General features: G+C 45.0%; 1 protein-coding gene across 2 annotated transcripts in view; it reads right to left on the bottom strand.

Annotated features, from left to right (window-relative positions):
• Positions 1-16929: 16929 nt before the first annotated feature.
• Positions 16930-19970, bottom strand: part of TWSG1 (twisted gastrulation BMP signaling modulator 1) — a 117269-nt gene continuing 114228 nt past the window's right edge. For both annotated transcript variants that reach the window (XM_086964947.1, XM_086964946.1), the window contains exon 5: positions 16930-17423. In XM_086964947.1, coding sequence (XP_086821073.1) covers positions 17242-17423 — 182 coding nt within the window. In that variant the 3' untranslated portion in view covers positions 16930-17241. The remainder of the gene's footprint in view (positions 17424-19970) is intronic.

Here is a 19970-nt window from a genome sequence, read left to right on the forward strand (position 1 = left end):
CCTCAAACAGTCTGAGCTCCGGGCGACCGCCACTGACGCGGCGAAAGCCCTGAGCAGGGAGCAGCAAGGCAGAATCTATGACGCGGGTGACAAGGCTGGCAAGCTCCTGGCGTGGCTGGATAGAAGGGAACTCGCGTCTCGGGTGGTCCCGGAGCTGACCAGTGCGGAAGGCCTGTCCCTCACGGACCCGGCGGCCATAGTTGGGTCCTTCGCGGACTACTTTGGGGAGGTTTACGCTTCGGCGGACCCCCTCCCGGAGTCTGCGTCGGCATCCTTCTTGGAGAACATTGAGCTTCCCTGCCTCTCGGACCTCGAGCGCGACGACATGGATCGGGACCTAACGGTGGATGAGACGGCCTTGGCTATTAAATCATTACGCTCGGGCAAAGCGCCGGGGCCAAACGGCATCCCGGTTGAGCTCTACAAACTCAGGGCCGATGCACTTGCGGCACCTCTGTTGAACATGTTCCTTGAGGCCCGCGAGGTGGGAGAACTCCCCCCCGACCAGCGGCTGGCCACCATTGTGGTGATACATAAGGAGGGGAAGCCTCGCGATCTTTGTCGATCCTACCGACCCATCTCCCTCTTAAACGCCGAACCCAAGATTCTGGCCAAACTACTGGCTAATCGGTTGGTGGGAGTGATCTCGGACCTGGTGCACCCGGACCAGTCCGGCTTCATCCCGCATCGGAATACGGCGCTCAATCTGAGACGGCTTCACGCAGTAATGGCGCGTGTCCATCTGCTCCGTGAACCCACTGTCCTCGCCTCCCTCGACGCCACTATGGCATTTGACTCGTTGGAGTGGAACTACCTGTGGGCAGTTCTGGCCAAGTTGGGGTTTGGACCCGCTTTCATCGGCTGGGTCCGGCTGCTGTACTCCGCTCCAATGGCCAATGTGACGGTCAATGGTCGGTTGTCTGCCTCCTTCGCGCTGCACAGGGGCACTAGGCAAGGTTGCCCGCTTTCCCCGCTCCTATTTGCCCTAGCACTTGAGCCACTGGCGGCTTGGATCAGAACGCACCCCGATATCTCTGGGATAACGTGGTCCCCGGGCTTCGAGGACCGGATATCGCTCTATGCGGATGACATCCTTCTGTATCTCTCCTCTCCATGCCACTCGCTCATAATGGCCTTTGAACTCTTGGGAACCTTCGGGACCCACTCGGGCCTGGTAATCAATTGGTTTAAATCCTCGTTGTATGTACTGTCCGGAGACACGCCGCGCCTCCCCCGTGGGTGCTCAATTCAGGTGGCCCAGCAGGGCTTTCGGTATTTGGGCATCTACGTGTCGCGAGACTCCCGAGCCCGGTACTCGCACAACCTCCTCCCGCCGTTGGAGCGATTGCGCCGGGACGTCGAAGGCTGGAAGAAGTTGCCGATCTCCCTGATGGGTAGAGCCGCACTTTTTAAGATGATGGCGTTGCCTCGCTTCTTGTATGCCCTGCAGAATACACAGGATCCCGTACCGGCAAAATACTTTACGGATATCGAATCACTGCAGCGGGCGTTGCTGTGGGATGGTAGGCCGAGAATCTCGTTGGCTAAGTTGACTATACCAAGTTATGATGGGGGCATTGCCCTGCCTGACGTGAGGCGCTACTATTGGGCGTCCCAGCTGGCGGCAATTAATCATGGCCTCTACGGCCCGGCGGTCAACCCGGGCTACGCTATGGATCGGTGGCTAGTGGGAGATGGGAATTACTACAGAGCGTTGTACTCCGGATCTCTGGATCGGAAACTGACAGGTCCCACTATGACGATGGTGCGTATATGGCGCACAATTACTAAAACTCTGGGCTGGCATAATAAGGTTACTATGGCCACTCCGCTGTTTGATTCGGATATACTGGGAAAGCTGTGGCATACTAAGGGCTTCGACAGGTGGGACACCATTGGGATTTCCAAGGTTGGGGACATGGTAGCCAGAGGACGGGTCAAGTCGTTTGAGGTGCTGCAGTCTGAATACCAACTGGCGGCGACGGAATACTTCCGACACGCCCAGCTTAGTCATGCCCTCTCTCCCTATGTAGCGGAAGGGGAGTCTATCCCTGAATCATCCCCCCTGGAAGATCGGGTGCTGGACGGCCATATGCCAGACAGTGCTATCTCTCTAACGTATAAAAAACTCATTAATGTAAGAGTGGATTTGCTGATGCGACTGAGAGAGCTGTGGGTGCATGACGGTATGGAGGTGGATGACGAAGAGTGGCAATCGGCGATCTCCTCCCCTAGGGAGGTGGCCATATCGGCACGGCTCCGCCTGGTGCAGCTGAAGATACTGCACAGAGTGTATGTCACCGGCCCCAGACTTCTACGTATGGGGCTTTCTATGGATGGCGTGTGCCGGCGGGGGTGTGGTATGCTTGGGACCTTCCTGCACATCATATGGGAGTGTCCGGATGTGGCCCGCTATTGGAAGCGTGTGCATGAGGTTATGGAAGAAGTGACTGGTGTGGCCCTGCCGGCAGAGGCCCGGAGATGCCTCCTCAACATCTGGGGCCCGACCGATTACAATGCTGCACAGACCCGTTGGATCACCCTGGGCAATAAGGTGGCTAAGAGAGACATCGCCCAGAAATGGGGTGCGCCTGCTCCTCCCTCGCTCAGCCTATGGGAAACTAATATGGACTGGTGCATGCTGCGTGAAAAGACGGTGTATGTAGCCAGGGGTAAACCTAAAATGTGGAGATCTGTTTGGGGTGCCTGGAACTCTTATAGAGGTGATATTTGCGACCCCCCCGTTGAACTTGATCCCGAGATCCAGCTTTCCCCGTAGTGCCCCCTACCTGTGGTTCCAGATTGTCTATCCTGCGGCACTACTTCCCACATGCCTCATTGTTGCCATTGTCAGTGTGTTACCTTGGGTGTGCAGCCCCCGACCTCCTACCGCCACGCAAGTCCGCTGTACCTGTATTGTCCTCAGCCTACCCTCTCTTCCCTTCTTTTTCTCCCGTGCTTATTGCACACTTCTTTTTCTTGGCCTTCTGGGCCCTTTTACCTTATGGTTTACTTGTTTCAGATTTTGATGTTATTTAAAAATTAAACCTGATTGCTCCTGCTTCTGGTATGGTACATGACCTATCCTGTTGCCTTAATGCTGCCTGGCCTCCGGGATGTATGGCTGAATAGCGGTGTACTTTTTCCTACAAATAAAGGTTTTCCAAAAAAAAAAAAAAAAAAAAAAAAGAATAATTAGGGCCCACAAAGGAGCGGATATTAAAAAGTGTATAATTACTTTATTAGAAGGTACTTTATTTAGGAGTCAGTAAACCCAGGTTTATAGGCGGACACCAAGTGACTTAACATATTTGTGATAAACAGAATAAAATCCAGAAAGATGTTAGTATATTCCTCAGTTTCAGTATAAGGAGGCAATACGTTAAAAGGATTTCAAAGCAAAATAAACTAAAACAAATGTAGCCAGCAGTACTTGGGCTTGACCAATTGATATCACTTAAGCAAGGCCACAGTGATGCAAAAGTGGAAGTTAAACAAATGTTTGCAAAACCTGTGACAAAAAGATGCAGTTGATTCCATCACAATTAAAACGAGCGGTCTGATGTCTTTTCTTTCCGTCTCTGCCAGGAAAAATGCGGCGATCACAGACATGTTACAGGGTGTGAGGGCCACAAGAGTTTTCTGGTTTTGTTTTTCACACAAACTCCCCCTTATAAAGGTTGTTTCTGAAAAACAAAAAAAATGTGTACGTGTCCGCCTAAAAGACAGTGGCTGCTCACCAAACTCCAAGCGCCTTCTGAGAAGCTGCTTTGGTGGCGTATCACTGCATGGCCGGTAGTAATCTTGTAATCTGGCGGGTGGTACCGCAACGGGGGAAGTGGAGGGAATTAACTCAGCCACCCCTGACAGACAGCTGGATTCAAAATCAGGAGCCAAGTCTAAACTATATAATAGCTAGCATTTGCGTTTTCAATCTTCTTCTGTTTCTCAATCCTCTCATAACTCATCAGAGTCCTCCACCTGGATACCCTTAGGAGTGATAAATTCACAATTTACAAATGTGGAATTATTATTATCAATCTGAAGTCCTGGTTACCGGAGAACATTCTAAGGCTAGAGCTGGGTGCGGCAGGGAGCAGGGGCCTGGGAAGAGGGGAGCACAGAGGGGGATCTATGATGTGAGGCAGAGGCAGGGATGTTACTTCCAAAGAAAAACCTGTAGCATGAATCCATCCAGCAATTGCAGTCTTAGCTATAGGACTGCCTGCATCTGTACCCGTATACATTATATAAAGCTAGTCACAAGAATGCAAGTGCAAGGATATGTCCAATTAAATAGAAGAGTGCACTGCACAGCAAATCTGTTTACTAACTCCTCAGCAAAGGACCTATGAAGATGTGGAAAGACTAGGAGAAAAGTCCCCTCAATCAGGAAGGAGACAATTTGTGGAGAACGGATGATTATTTCATGAGGAATTCAGTCCCAGTGAGCAAAGGTGAATGGCTGTTAAGGGCACACCTAGTGGATTTCGCGAATATGACTTGTAGAAATGATGATGGTGAAGATCATGGTTTTGGAGCAAAGCAGCTTCATGGCATGGAAGGTCAGTAGTTTGAAAGGTCTGTACATTAGACAGCCGTGATGATGTTGGTACAACTCATCACTGCTTTGTATCTGATCACTAGAAGGAAAAGTTTCTGAAGCTGACTCCATTGCACTACTAAATGTAGGTGTGGTGGTACCCTACTGCAGGACACAGATGTGCATACTGAGGAAGGAAAGTAGGTGTAGCAGAAACAAACACTGGGATAAATTAATGTTACATAGAGATGCTGCGATATCTCCATATAGAAGGTGCAACAGAGAAGGTGTCAGATTACAAATAGTGAAATATTTGCAATGATGGTTCCAGTACCAGGTTTAGGGGCATACATCAGAAGGAGATCGACACGGTTTCAAAACTCCATAAATTAAAGTTACCTCGCTTACAAAACTTGAAAATATATGTGCCCATTCACAAAAGCATTTAAGAGTACAGGAAGTAATACTACAGGAGTACTTGCTCACAGTCTTCCATGCCTTCATGAATCAGAAGGGAAACGCCCAACTCCCTATTAGTAAAAGTGCAAAGCGGACACAGTGCTTTCTATTTGTACATGTATATATTCTCGATATTCCTATCTTATTCTAATTGTAGATGTTTGTGGACAATTCTCAAATGGATGCATGTAAAAAGGCACTACATGAGTTCTGTTTTATGTCCTCCAAAATTACTTTGTGAATAAGGCCAACAGTTTATGTCATATTCTAAAAAAAGTTACGTTTTTTCCCTGTTTTACAGGTCACTGATGTTACATTGTTCTTTAAAAACATTTAAAATGACTAAATATCAACTTGAAAGTCACCGAAAGGGAGCAACGTATTTAGAGGTTCCTTGAACCAACCCTCCGTTGCATGTACATACATGTTCATATAAATAGACCACAAACCACTTGAGCCACAGAAATACAGATGTCCGAGCCCCTTTCAGAGTACTACTGCGCACCATGGGGCTGCTGGGCCCAACCGTGGCCTTTAACTACTCCTGTCCCGGTGCCCTGCCTACTATGGGATCTGAACACCTGGACTAAATACCCCTTCTGCACTTGTCTTTCAGTGGAAGCAGTGGTCGAGCAGTCAAGGCTTCCTCGGGGGGGATGTAGATACAGGTCAGTGAACACTCAAAATGCAAACCGTGGACGAAATAAATCAATGTCCAGGACAATACTCTGTTTCTAAAGAAAAGAAGTATTTTATTACTAATCCTACACATGCGAAGGAATAAGACATTCAGAAGCTACGACCCAATCCTCCTTTGAGGTTGGGACACTTGTAGTTATCAGGCAAATCCCTGTCCCACCACAATTCATGTAACATGCTCGGGGTTATTCTCCATTCATTAGTTTCCTCATCAGGGGAATGCAAACTATTAGGCCGTACTCAAGAGTTCTCCATTTGACTATTTTTCGTAATCTTTCTGAAGTGAGTGCTATGGTGCCACAGCACCGTTAGCAAGTCCCCGGGGCCACAAACACCAGGTTTCAGTCTCACCGCTTCTGCAGTATGGCAATGCTTAACAGTGTAGCAAATGCCCTCTCCTCAAGCACTTCTAAGTCTGGATCCTGTATGACTAAGTCGGGCCACGTGCGATGGACACAGCAGCACCTGGGGGTGCAGGCTCGTTAGGCTGAGGAGCGCTGTTGGTCAGTTTTCAGCGATTGGAGATGCTTCTGCTTGGCAGACACAAGGCAGAAATTTGCTCTACCCGCAAGCGGAAAGGGAGTGTGTGTGTTGGGGGGGGGGGGGGGGGGGAAGGGATGCTGGTGTGATCCACCAGCTCCAGACAGGTGCTCCAATGAGGGAGCAACCTCACCCGCAGCGTCTCAGTGAACCCAAAGGAAATTCATCAGATGTCAGTCACAGAATGCAGGTTCGACCCGCTTATCATAGCAATTCTCCTTCGACCCGGGCGACGACCCGAAACTTAGGCCAAAGTGGTACCAGAAGTCTGTCCTGGCATAAAAGGTTGCCACTGTAATCATAATTTCTGTGCAAACTCTCCTTATGCAATCGCTCTCACTACAGCAGCTCCTCCTGCCATATGATTCTGACAGTCACAAGTCATGCGCAACTGGTCCAATTCAGTTTACCAGTGACCCCCTCTGCCATACGTCGCCAACCCAGCACAAAGGTGTGGCTTGCTGCTTTCCGCCCAGCGCTTCCAATACAGCACAGAACAACGCACACCTTTCCTGACATATCAGAGTCATGGAGTTGATGCTGCACACGGGAAACAGCTCAATTGGTGCACAGCCTCACACCTCACTTAGGGAATTCTCGTGTAATACTCCCCACTGGACCTTGCTTCCTCCAAAACTCTCCTTTCCCTCATAGGACACACTGGTCTTGGCATGCAGGCAGGCAATGGTGTTCCAGGGCAGGTGATATTGGTGTCCTGGGTGATGTCCCCTCACCCAGCAGGGAGGCTAGCAGGCCTTTGCCGCCAGTCCTGATCACAGGAAGAAGTCTTGCAGAACTTCCCCTTATCACACAGAACTTCCCCTTCTCACACAGCCAGTCTGGCTGCTTGGCAGATTACATTTTTTTGGGGACTCAACCTACCCTTCTTATAGTCTTTTTCCAGATATTGATTTTTGGTGTTAGTCTTTGAAGTTTTATGTTGGGATTCTGCTTCTTTTGAAGTGGACACCTCTCTTTCTTCTTTCCTCGTGAAGGATGTCTGTCACAGCAGGCATGACTCCAAAGCTGATTGACCCACAACACAATTCATAGACGTGACTAGAGTTCACACCTGGATGTCAACCACAGTGATATATGCATCAAAATATTAATCCCAGGCCCCCAGGTCCCTTCCTTCTAATCTATTACTGAATCAAAGAGCAACCTCTTTAATTGCAAAGAAAGTCTATCCCTTCCCTCCAGTGCTTGTCCCTCCTAGTTCACGAAAATACACAAAAATACAGCAATCCACAAATCCATCTGGGGGTGGGGGGGTGGGGGGGGGGGCTATGGGGATTCCTCTCTTCCTCAGGTCTTCACCAGCCAGGCCAAGACTTCCCAGAATGGAACCCAGGGTCCTCCGTGTAACGCACCCTTGCAGCCACATTTACTCAGTGTACACTGACAGCACACTTACTGTCCAGCACTAATATCTCTATTGATTGTACCCTCGCATGTACACATGCATTCAGCACACACACTCAGTCTGTACTCACTGTTCAGTACTGAAGCTTTACTCTACTCAACCCAGTTGCTTATTTTAAAACACACACTGCCAGTATACACACTATGTGCCTTGCACAACACTTCACCCTTCATGTATTGTACTTCACACAAGCACTCATACACCCACAGCATGCTTTCCCTGCATCGCACTGTTCAAGACTATCTCTTTTACAATGTATTCTTCTCAAGCATGCATACATCTAGTACATGTACTAATCATACATGCACTTCACAGTACTGCTACATCATTGTACTATAATCTTCAAAGGCACACATACATCCAATGCAGTCTCTACTCCTGTGCAGCGCAGCACTTTACATCTACCTAATGTAGGCAGAGGCTGAGTTAAACGCACAAGCGGAACTTTTTAAAAGGTAAGTGAACCTGTAGGCATCTCTCCAGTGACCCGGGTTTAAAGGTCCTGTTCACTACATGGTATGTTGCCACCACCACTATGAGGGTAGCACTTTGGGCGCGCCTCCGAGCTCAACAAGACCACAATCCATGAGACAGGCCTGTGTCACGCCGCACACCCAATATCCATGTCCGCCTATGTCAAAAAGGTTAGCATTGGGGATCCAGACAACAGCACTGTAGGGCACTCAGGGCAGGGGTACACATCTTTACCAAGTCGAGGAATTCTACGTCCAACAACAGGTTCCCCTCAACAGTCCCTCCAGTGTGTCTTCAGTACATGGTCTTACAAGATTCAAAGAAGTAGTTTGTATACTTCTTTCATGAGGAACATGGAAGTAACGAAAATGTCACTATGAAAAATATGTATGTTTTTTTATTACCGTTTCCAAGAACCGATCATTGCACTGAACTATGACAAACATACGGATAAAGCAGGGACGTGAAAATTCTCATAATGACAGAATTGTTCAATTTAACTTGGACTGGTATATGTAAACATTGCTTTACCATGCTTTGCTGCAGAAACTTTACTGCCTTGTTGCTGTGAGGCTGTAATTCCCTGAGAGGGTAGTACATATATTCTGTCCACCAGGCTGCAAGGTAAAAAGGGCATGAATGGTCCTACCGTTAGGATGCATGGAGTGTTGTGCCCTTTCTAGGGACCTCTATCCTCGGGAGGGCAGGATCCCCAAGGACAACTCACACTTAGGAACTTTCTTAAAGACCACTCCTCCCCTGCCCTGCTCACTCTACTAACACAGCTCAAAGTAACACCAGAGAAAAGCTACTTTGTTCATGGGCAAGTGTTCCACCAATTCTCATAAGTAGGTTAAATGTGGCTTGATCCTTGTTGGGTCATCTGTGCCTTGCCTTACTATAGATGCTTCCCGGAAAATGTTCTTGGAATGCCCTAATGTGGACTCTCAACTACAGTGTTTCCAGAAGGCAAGCGACCAGTTTGATTTTTTTTCCATCTGGCAATTGCCAACACAGATTCTCACCTTTTTTGTGTTCCAAAAATATTACCCCATAAATGGTAACATCTTGTTCAGCAATAAATGAATAATAGAGACTGAACAAAAATCCCAAGCAAGTAATCTGCAGAGGAGATGCACAGGCTTTGCCTTACACCATCAGAATGACCATGTGCCAGAGACTAGATTGCAAGTTTCTAACAGAAAAGATACAAGGTACATCCTCATTTGAAAAAAAAGAAACAATTTTTAGTTCACAAGCTTTATTGATGTTTGTGAAACATTACAATACGTTTGATGGGAACAGAGTACATCTACGATCGACACTACCGTAAACACAAAGAGAAACAGCGAAAATGCATTTTACGTAAAGATACAGCATTCCCTTTTCTTCGGTGAAGTATGCCCAAAGTCCCTTTCCAAACTGTCAAAGGAATGAGCTTTAAAATACATCAGACCAAGTAGCTCCAAATAAGTAACGCACAGAAAACTTCAATTTGCGTTTCATCAATTAAAATTAAAACTCACTTATTCAAGAATGTTTTCGCTCTCCACAAACACTAAATGTAGAGCTTGTGCTACAATTTTAATGCATTACAATAAGGATTTTTGTACCGTATATTCTTGGCCTACATGTTCATGGGAAAAGATCATAGCGAGATACTTATTCAAAGTTCTCAAATAGAACCTAAGAAATGTAAGGTTTGATTTAATCCACGCCAATGTAGTGGCCAGATGTATAGCAGCTAATTCACAAGTGGTGAAGCATAATCCTTCTCAATCCAAATATCCCTTAAAATTAGCTAAATGCCTGAACACATTTCAGTGTTGACCAAAAATGCAAGTGACAACTGGGTTTTCTCAAAGAAAAACACCTTGACCTGCCAAAGCAAGGCCATATTTTCCTCATGTATACTGATAGCCTGTTCCAGAGCGGAGTGGTGTGTGCGAAAAAGCTCCAATCCCCCAAGTCTGATTCTGGTGAATCTTGTACCTTATCGGAACACCTTACCCAAAACGGGTAACCATGTAGGGTATCTAGTGGGAGTGCATTCTAATACTTAACACTTTCAGCTTGTGAAGCAAACTCTTTTACAATACCTGCATATGAATAATTGTAGTAATTTAGAGCCAACAATAGGCACCCTTTGGGGGGGGGGGGACCTAATCTTTTGGGTCAGCTTAAAGTATTAAAATGCAACAGATAAATCCACTTTTTTATTGCAAATGGTTTTACTTTTCGTTTTTTACCATTATTGGTACTTCTTAAACCTTTTTAACCTAAAATATTTCTTCGTAATTTTTTTTATCCTTTTCCTGTCTTTTCTTACCCCTTTTCTTTTATTTTTTTATTTCCTTTATGCAATTTCTCCCTTCTTTTTCTTTATTGCTTAATGTATTTAACATTTGTTTAGAACCCTTTTTTTCCCTTTCAAAATGGATGATACCTTTTGTAGCGTTCCCAAAGTTTTGCAAGTTGCCTTACAGGGGTACTGAAACCCCTTTTCTCTCTCCAGTCCTGGTTTGCCTGGTCTCTCCACCGTGCTGTCTGTCTTTTGCCAATGGAAATGACCCTTTTCTGGTCAGGTTTATTGATTTTTTTAACACATTCAAAACTGTACTATTTTTCCCCTATTTTTTTGGGAAGGGTCACTGTCGAGGAGTATAATTTCGAAATGGTAATTTCGAATTGAGGAAATACTATTAGTAGTAGTTCGAACTCGCTGCTGAACTAACCTGACCTTTCAGAGTCAGAAAAGAGTCAAAGAAAAAAACAGGCAGTGGCTTTTAACTTTGGACAAAGGAACAATGTGATGATCATCAAAACTCAAAACTAATGCTTGAGTTACAAATGTTCCATTCAATCACCTCGTGATCAGAGAGAAATAGTGGACCCTCCATCTTGCATTGTTCAGTTTGAGAGGACCAACTCATCTAGTTTCATTTTACATAGATTGATTTGAGCGCAGTAATAAACAAAATATGCATGGACAGATGGAAGATCACATGCATATTAGCACCATGTGTAGTCCTAACCTAAAGCCGGAGGGAAAATCACCCAATATACTGTACGTTTTGAGGTGAACGTGGAATTGAATTATGCAGGATTTTAGGTGGAACAGGGCTACAGATAATCAATTGTTATGCACAGAAAAGTGCTGATTCCAGTGAAGGCATATGCGATAATTGAAGAACCCGAACTTTAAGGGCAGAGGTTGTGGTAGGACTGCCTACCAAAATGGCCACACAGTAGTGCAGCTTCGACACCACAGCAACAAACTTGAATAAATATCCTGCAGACCTGCCCATGATACAATTCATGACAAAAGCAACTTTCAGGGAGCACTGCTGAACATTCCAAAAAGCACAAACATCCAGACAAAGGTGGAAGCGTTGTTGAGGAGGATTGCTTGAGGGCAGATGTGGGATGACCTTAGGTAGCTAATGACAAGAAACTGCAAGCTGCCAGGAGTGTGCATGAGGTCCCAAAGGCGGAACTCTGCGGTAAGCGGGTGCAGGCTCAGAGGGAAGGGCGAGAGCTACAGCCCCCTGCACCCAGAGATCGGAAGGCTGTAATTGGCTTCTAGTTCTGGCTGGAACCAGCGACGAAGACCCAGTTGCACAATTTTGACAAAGATCATGTCAGTCTGTGAGCAAAAGCCTACTTGGTGGGACAACAGGAGGCTCCTGATCCCTGCAAAATAGGCGGACTGGAGTAAAGCCTGGGCTGCTTCTGCATCGCACCACATTCGCAGTAGCTGAGAGATCTGGCTGTCGTGAGAAGCGCTGCCTGCTTGGCATCAGGGGTGAAGGGATTTGAGGCCATCTAGTTTTTGGGACTGGCTTTGCGATTCTGAAGACCTGGCTCGAGACTGCCCTTGAGTAGGAAAGGCAGAAGTAGTAACAAGTTGGACGCTAAACTGATGCAACCTTCACAGTGCATATTCGGTACAGCTGAGACCATCAGGGATGCCCGCTTGACTGGTCATTGGGTCTATATCACCGGTTTCCTTCTTCAGGTGCTGATAGGAGGCCCTGCAACACTGCATACAAGGTTGTGAAGAAAAAGAAGAAAGTATATTTATAAAGCGCACAGTACCCATATGTGCCATGGTGCTGCTGCTGACATCATGCATGCTGATGTTTGACAAAAAAGAGAACTTCCAAAACGCAATAAGCAGCTGATAATGGAGACTTGCGCTACATTCAGGAAGGCTAAGCAAAGAGTGATGAAGCAGGAGTGAAACATATTGGGCTGGATTTGAGGAGTAGTCTTAAGGTTATTGACACGTCACTGTGCGAGTGGATAATCTAAAAAGAACCTTGATAAGCAGCATGTCAGACTTCATTTAATGGTATGCCAAATAGCTGATGCTGAGGACGAGGCCCCAGCTATAGGTGAGAGAATAAGCAGATTGCCGAAAGAACCATGGTCCGAGCTATTTATCGAGACACTGCTTTCTGAACTGCTGGTATGCTCAAACATCACTGAGATTTTCAAAGCGGAGCTAGCACAGAGGTCACTGGCACTAGGACAGCCACTGGATACCACTCTGCACCCAATCATTGCTAAATTATTGAATACCGTTGTAAAACTCTCCAACTAGCTATGGATAAAGAACCCCTAAAATAACACGGATTATCAATAGCGATGTATCAGGATTTCACCACAGCAGTTGACGCAACGAGAAAGACCTTCTGAGACATTAAGAAACAGCTGCAAAATCAGGGGATTAAATACTTTATGTCCTATCCAGCTAAAGTGAAAATAAGTGTGGCTAGGAAGATGACAGGATTCAGTGATGACAAGGAAGCTGCCAGCGTTGACACGAAGCATGGAGCCGAGTGGAGGAAAGACACAGATGGCGAGGACCTCCACAGCGCAGCTGCTGAGGCAGTGGACCTCAGCGACACTTAGCTATTGGATGCACAAGAATCTTTATTCTCCTTTTTGTCGTCATGTGCTCTATGATATGGGACATGATGGCTACGTTTTAAGAGGGGAACTTGACTATTAGCCCTTTGTTGGGGCACCTGGTCGACCCTACCTTGACACTGCGTGTCTATGTGTCTAAAGTCACAACTGACAGTGGCAGCTCCTCCGTTAAGAGTGTTGCCCTCCCTGCTGCGTGAGCACCATGTACACACGGAATAATAAAATGGGCATTACCACTTTATTATTCTGTTTGCTGCCAGCTGCGCTAACGCAAGCGTGATGGTGATAGTGGGGGCGGGGCAGACAGATTCCGGCCCAGTGCACAAAACAGATTGTCTGGCTGCCTACAGCCAGCCAATCTGTCATCCGTACTTCAAAGCCTGCAATCCCAGGGCTGTAAAATTGCCAAGGGATTGCAGGCACAGGTCCCTACCCTCATAATGAGCACTGGGTTAGCCTACTCTAACCAGTATGGATCTGCTTTCAGCAGCTCCAGAACTGGTTGGATCCGTAAGCAGGAAGTAAACCACCTTCCTTCCTGTTCGTCGGGAGACTGGAGGGGCGAAAGGCAACATATCGGTGAGTTTATGGTGCACTGCGCCCCACCGATTATCACAGTTGCTAGCCACCGCTGACAACTGAACCTTATAAATGCAATAGGATGCTTTCTTTACACGAGTCTGAAAGTCTTTTACTGAAGTGGGTGTGCTTGCTGCAGTAAATGTGCTTTTATGGTAGTTGGTGGGCATGTGCTCACGCAAAGATGCGTTTAACACCTGCAATGATATGGAGTTACAGGAGAGGGGTGTTTGACAAATATGATTCACTGATTGGTTAAGGAATCAGTGTGGGGTAGAGGAGATGAAATGGGGGCGTCCTGTTGAAATGTGTTCTATCGAGTTCATACAGCATGTGCCATACCTGTAATTGTAAAAGGACTTATATCCATGATCTATATTGTACATCACTACTGTATACTAAAAGTAGTTGCAGAGGATGGAAGCAAGTGAGACTGCGGATATGGAATACTAAAGGATTAAATAATCCCGAAACTCCGCTAGTTGTAGCGTATTTGGAAAGGCTTAAAATGGACGTAGCAGAGCTGCGAGAGACACAACAGGAAGCCAGGGCGCTGTCAGAATTCGACATGGACAACAGGAAACACTGCTTTCTCGCTTTGGCACCTTTTCAGGCTCTCTTCCTCCACCGTTCCCACTTTTGTGTTTTTCTGTCTCACTCTGGTTGAAAGACTGGTGAGGAAAAGTAAGTGCCTGTCCCATAAAATAGGTACAGGTGGGCCCCACTTGCAAACACTGGCTCAAATTAACCAGTGACTGTACTACTTAGTCATGCAGGGGCCATCCATTCCTATTCTTCCAAGCCACAATATGGTTATGGAGTCCTTAATGTTCAAGATGCATGCCAGAAATATAGAAACTCGCATCTGTTTGTGGCTCACCACACAGTAGCTCTAGAAAGCAAACTGTATTTCTAAACACGTTGAACTTTTAACTGGATAGATCTTGGAAAACTAATAATGTAATGAGATGCATCTATTTTATCAATTGTGATTCAAATCCATTTCTAACTTTTGGCACAAATAGACGAATATTATCAAATTATAATAGACTAAATAGAAATACAAATGACACCGCCAGGCAGGATTTACCAATATGGAGCGGTGGGAAAAATCTTTCAGGCTGCCCCAGTGACTCACATATTAGATTTACAAAATTGGTCCAAATATGTGCATTCGAAGCAAAACACTGACTAGATGCATTTCAGCCTAAAGAAAATGTCTTCATTCTACAAAGATTTTTTAAGTTTTGTTCACATACTACATGAATGAAAATTTGAGGCATTACAAGATCTTAAGGTTCAGTTCTGAGGAAACGCACTTTCATTTCCTTTGAACGTTTGAAGCAATGCATCTAACTCAGTTTGAGCAGTGAACCGCATATAGGGAGAAATATCTGCAGGTCCATGTGTAAGTGAATGACACAGAGACTTTCTCTCTTACTCAAAGGAACTTTAGAAGATAGGTGGTCTCTAAATCTAACGTGTGGTACCATCATGAGATGTCTCCTGTTCACCAATAAATGATACCCAACTTATTGAACAGACAGTTCTTAGTAGGACATTCATGGTGCAAAAAAACCATGTATTTAATACCAAGTTAACCAGCTTTAAAAATCTTACTATCCTTCCTTGATCAGAGAAGGCCAATTAGAGAATGAAGTTGTGCAATCACAAACATACCATTCATCTTTTATATTAGTCCTACAGGAACTGCTATATCCATCTCTGGTTTCAAAAGAGAACAAGAGCTCATGGTTTTACACCCAGCCTTCGATATTACTTGATTACAACCAAGTGGCTGTAAACCAATCGATTATGTTCATTGTATATGCAGTCTGTGGATTTAATTGTCCCAGACAATATCAGCCCGAACAAGCTTGAGATGGTAAAACTGATGTGAGCATCCCAGGGACAAGAATTATTTACAATGGCAAACCTCTTCTTCAAAAAGGAGGAAATACAAAGGCACATACTGCCCAAGCGGACTCACAACTGAGGGATGACATCAGTTACTCTAAGCTATGTTATAGATGTTGCCACTTCGCAATTTTTATCCTACTAGCTTTGTTGTTTATGTTTGCAGCAGTATCAGCAGAACAAAGTTTCTACAAAACTAGAATTATAGTTTTGTGCAATTTGAGGACCATATGAAGCAGTCATGTAAAGTGCTAGGAATTCTCAACCGACACAGCTCTACAATAGCCAGGCCCTCCCAAATGAGACCAAAACCCATGTCTGGCTTTCAAATTCCACAGCAATTCACAAAAATCCTCCAAGACGTTTTGCTTTAATATAAGGATCTCACAAAAACTGATTTTTAGTGTCTTTCAACTCTAATGCAAAAGCTAGAATGCCAAAAAGATGCAGGCTGCACATTTCCACTAGGGCCAAGAACATGATTAGGTGTACTACACTCAACGTGTAAATCCTCATTAGAACACTGGCATGTTGAAAGCTCTGTTAAAGGCAATGAAGAGGGTTATCGCTGCCAATAACAGTTGGTACAGACCTGCTTCAATGTTCCACAGTTTGTCTTTCTTTTTCTCCCTTTTCAATTTAGAACATTCTACCAAAGTGGACGGTATTTTCTAATACCATATGTCCCTTCCGCCGCTGACTACAAAAGTTGTTAAAGACCCTAAATAAAGATGGCTTTGTAGGGTTATATATTAAGCTCAATCCCTACTTGGTATTGAGCATCCCGTGGGCAATTAATGTGGAAACATATGATGAACTGTGTAGCCCTTAGAGGGAAGGGTTACATTGCAATACAAAGACCAATCTGCCTATGAAGTGCAGAATGCTCTATTTAGAACATGGAGGTGCACATGTGGAACGCCGGAATGTTAGGAAGGATGCCCTCTATTGTTCTGTGGACTTCCATGGAATTTCCAACATTCCACCATTTAAAGAGAATCCCGTACCCTAGGAGCCTCCGCGGACGGAGTTCCCGGTGTCTTTCCCTTCCATATCGCGACAGCCCCGGTTTTTAGAAAATTCCAGGGGCAGCAGAAGTGACATCACACAACTTTTGACCACCTATGATATCAAAAGATAAAGCTTGTTTCTTCATTTCGCCACATAAAACCCTTCTATTCCTTGCGGAGTGGCAAGGAGTAGAAAATGTAGAAAGCAACTAGAGCTGTAAGAGCACTTGTTATTTTCTGTTCCTGCTGCTGACTTCTTATTATTGTCGAGTTAGATTTCAGTTTTGTAAAAGGGGAACAACACCTGTATCCTTCCGCACTCTCCAAAAACAAGTAGAACAATGAAAATCGTTCAGGATCCAGAAGGTCTGATCCGATTTTTAATAAAGAAAGCTTTACACTGAAATAACATAAAAAAGTGCACAGTTCTTATAAAATAAAAAGAATTCAGACTATCAAATGGTCAAAAACTACTTTCGAAATCGTGCACATCTCTCCCAATTTGCCAGTATTCAGCTGTACCCAACAGATATCTATTTACCAACAAAGGGGTCTTCCAGTCCTTCTTCTCTTTTCAGTTTTAAAAAAAGAACACAGCTTTGGCGGAGGCAAGAATAAAATTATAAAAATGTTTTTTGCATTTGTTGTTTTCCTCTTCTTCAAACCATGCAGTTCATACACTTGACCGTTTTGCTGCCGTAGTCAACGCAGTCTGGCCCGATGCACTCGCAGCACGCGTTGTGGAACCACCGATACTTGGATGCGCCCGCTGACTCACAAGATAGCTTACACTGGTGAATGGACATGCAGTCATCGAAGTAAATCACAGTGCATATTCGCTCTGCAGGGGACAGCAAAGAAAAACAAATTAGGTAGATTGATAGACTCCATATCATCCTACATCAATATCATAGCCAGAATATCAATTACCACAGTGTCGTGAAGGTTAATGCATCTAAGGAGGTACAGATTTTCTATTCTTAAGTCCACATCTACGCACCCTGAAGACATAAATATCAAGTTACATATATTACACCTTGTCCTGAATGAGTATTCATTTTACTGCTATTATTAGGAGAGGCTACTCGACTAGGATGAATTAATTCTGATCAGTGATGCCTTAAAAGAGAGTATTGCTGGCTACCAGATTACAAAAGGTTGTGACAAGCTTGATTAATTTAAGGAGACTGTGGCATCTGATGACTGTGGCATCTGATGACCGTCCACTAAAAGCTTAGAAAACGCACTGGTGTTCCTGTGCACCAACAACTCTGACGGCATCCAGATAACTGCTTGAGTTTTAGACTACTGGAACATCTAGATTTTAACTCATGGTTCATAAAATGGATAAAACTGGTGTGCTGTAACCCCATTAGCCCAATCTACAATATCTGACTGTTGGGAAATGGGGAGGGGAATCAGAGAGGGCTGCCCCTCTCTCATGTCCTTTTTGACCTAGTGGAAGAACCCTGTGCATCCTTGTTGAAAAGAAACCTCTAGGGTCCTAGACTGGCGGTGGAAGACATGGAGCCTACTGCGTTTCATTATGGAGACAACATGCCTGTTTACTTAAATGACCCGTTTTAGGCAGCGAACAGGCTGCTGGAGGCAACGGAGAATCTCTTAATAATTTCAGATTAAGGAATAACAGTAATATGCCTATTCTTTTCTGGTTGAGTTTCTAAAAAGTATTTAAATCAGAGACACACATGGCTTTCCCACAACTATGGGAAATTAATATGCGCCTTGTTCTCATGTTTATAACTGGCAAAACGAAGTTGGTGGACAGAAATGGTGGGATTACCATACTATATGTATGCGTTTCAGCACTGCTGGTACCTCAACCCTAGACAACCAGTTAAAGATTTAGATATTCACAAAACTGATGTGGGGGAGGGTGATCAACGCAGCAGCGTGCATTTCTCAGGCTTTGAGGACTACTGTATAGCGTTCAAACCAACTTCATTATACTGCCGCCTGATTTTTGTAGGATGATGGTCTAGAAAAACGGGCAGCTGCTTACATATTGCTGGCACCTCTTTGAGGACTTACTGAATTCCGGTTACCAACTAAAAAAAGTCCTTTAGGAAGTGGTTGTCAGGAGTCTGTTTCAAAATGGGATGCCTTGTTTTAATCGGAAACATGCATAGAGGCCCTGGGGAGGTTTGTGGTCGCTCAGTTTCTCCTGTCCTGGAGAACGTTAGTAGGGACACCGGGAGATCCTTCCTGGAGGCCCCAATGGAATTTTGGATAATGATTGCCCTGTTAAGTCTTGTTGGATGGGTTTAGAGAGGTCTCTATGATGATATACAAATGTATCTGTATGTAGGGCCACTTCCTACCACCTGCCCTGGAATGTCCCTAAATCTACGAGTATCAGATGACTTTCATTGGTAGATTAGTATAGTCACTGGGTGTGGTAACACCTTAAACCCACAAGGCATAGCTGCTGGGTACATATCAAAGGGGAATGTGATAATGTGATGAGAAAGAAACTGTTAGCCATGGCACTAATCCTGACAAAGACAAGCTAAAGGGTGTACACATGTCTAAAACAAGATAGAATGAAAAGTTTGTAGAGGCCTATCTACTATGGACTAGGATTTCCCGGTCCATGACATCTATGTTGCCTCCTAGAGTGGGAAAGGGTAGAAAAACAAGACATCACAAACAAAACAAGCGCGGCTGCTAAAGTGAAAGCGACCTCGCTGTGTTTAATTAGTAACCTGATCCATGACGAGGGAAGAATGCAGCTGCCAGTCTGCGCGCCGCTGCTCGCTCTCAAGAGCGAAACACCATAGGAGTAAACCTTTGGAGGAGAGGTGGGACATGCACCTGCCTTTGGCCATTTGCGTGCTTTCATTATTGAAAGACATATGCAAAGGCCAATCCAATGTGTGGGAGGAGTCCGACCTACACTGAGAAGTTTGGAGTGCTCACAAGAAGCCTTCCAAAGAGCAGCTCCTGCACGCTGCGCTAGGCTCGACCTAAAAAAAACAGCTCAACGAATCCAATTGTTGACATTCAATGAATCCTGAGAAAAGGTACGGCAAAAGCCCGGGTTACACTCTGAATATGGAGCATATTCTGCTTACACTGAACTTCATAAACTAAAGATTTTCAGTAGCACAGAATTAGTATTTGCTCAACGTTAATCATGCATTCAGGACTTGTTGTAGGAATGCAAAATAAACTTGCTCTATGTCGCACATCGTTTTGACAAGCGGTTTGTGGGATCTTTTTTTTCTGACTGAGGCTAGGGGAAGTGGAAAAACGAGTTCCATTTCATTTCAGTTTAATAAAGTGCCCAAGTAGGTCAGACATTCATGCTAGAATGGGTGGTAACACAGGATCATGTAACCTTCAGTAAATTAAAAAAATTACAATA

Source organism: Lissotriton vulgaris, chromosome 4_1 (assembly GCF_964263255.1).
Source record: "Lissotriton vulgaris chromosome 4_1, aLisVul1.2, whole genome shotgun sequence".
NCBI lineage: Eukaryota > Metazoa > Chordata > Amphibia > Caudata > Salamandridae > Lissotriton > Lissotriton vulgaris.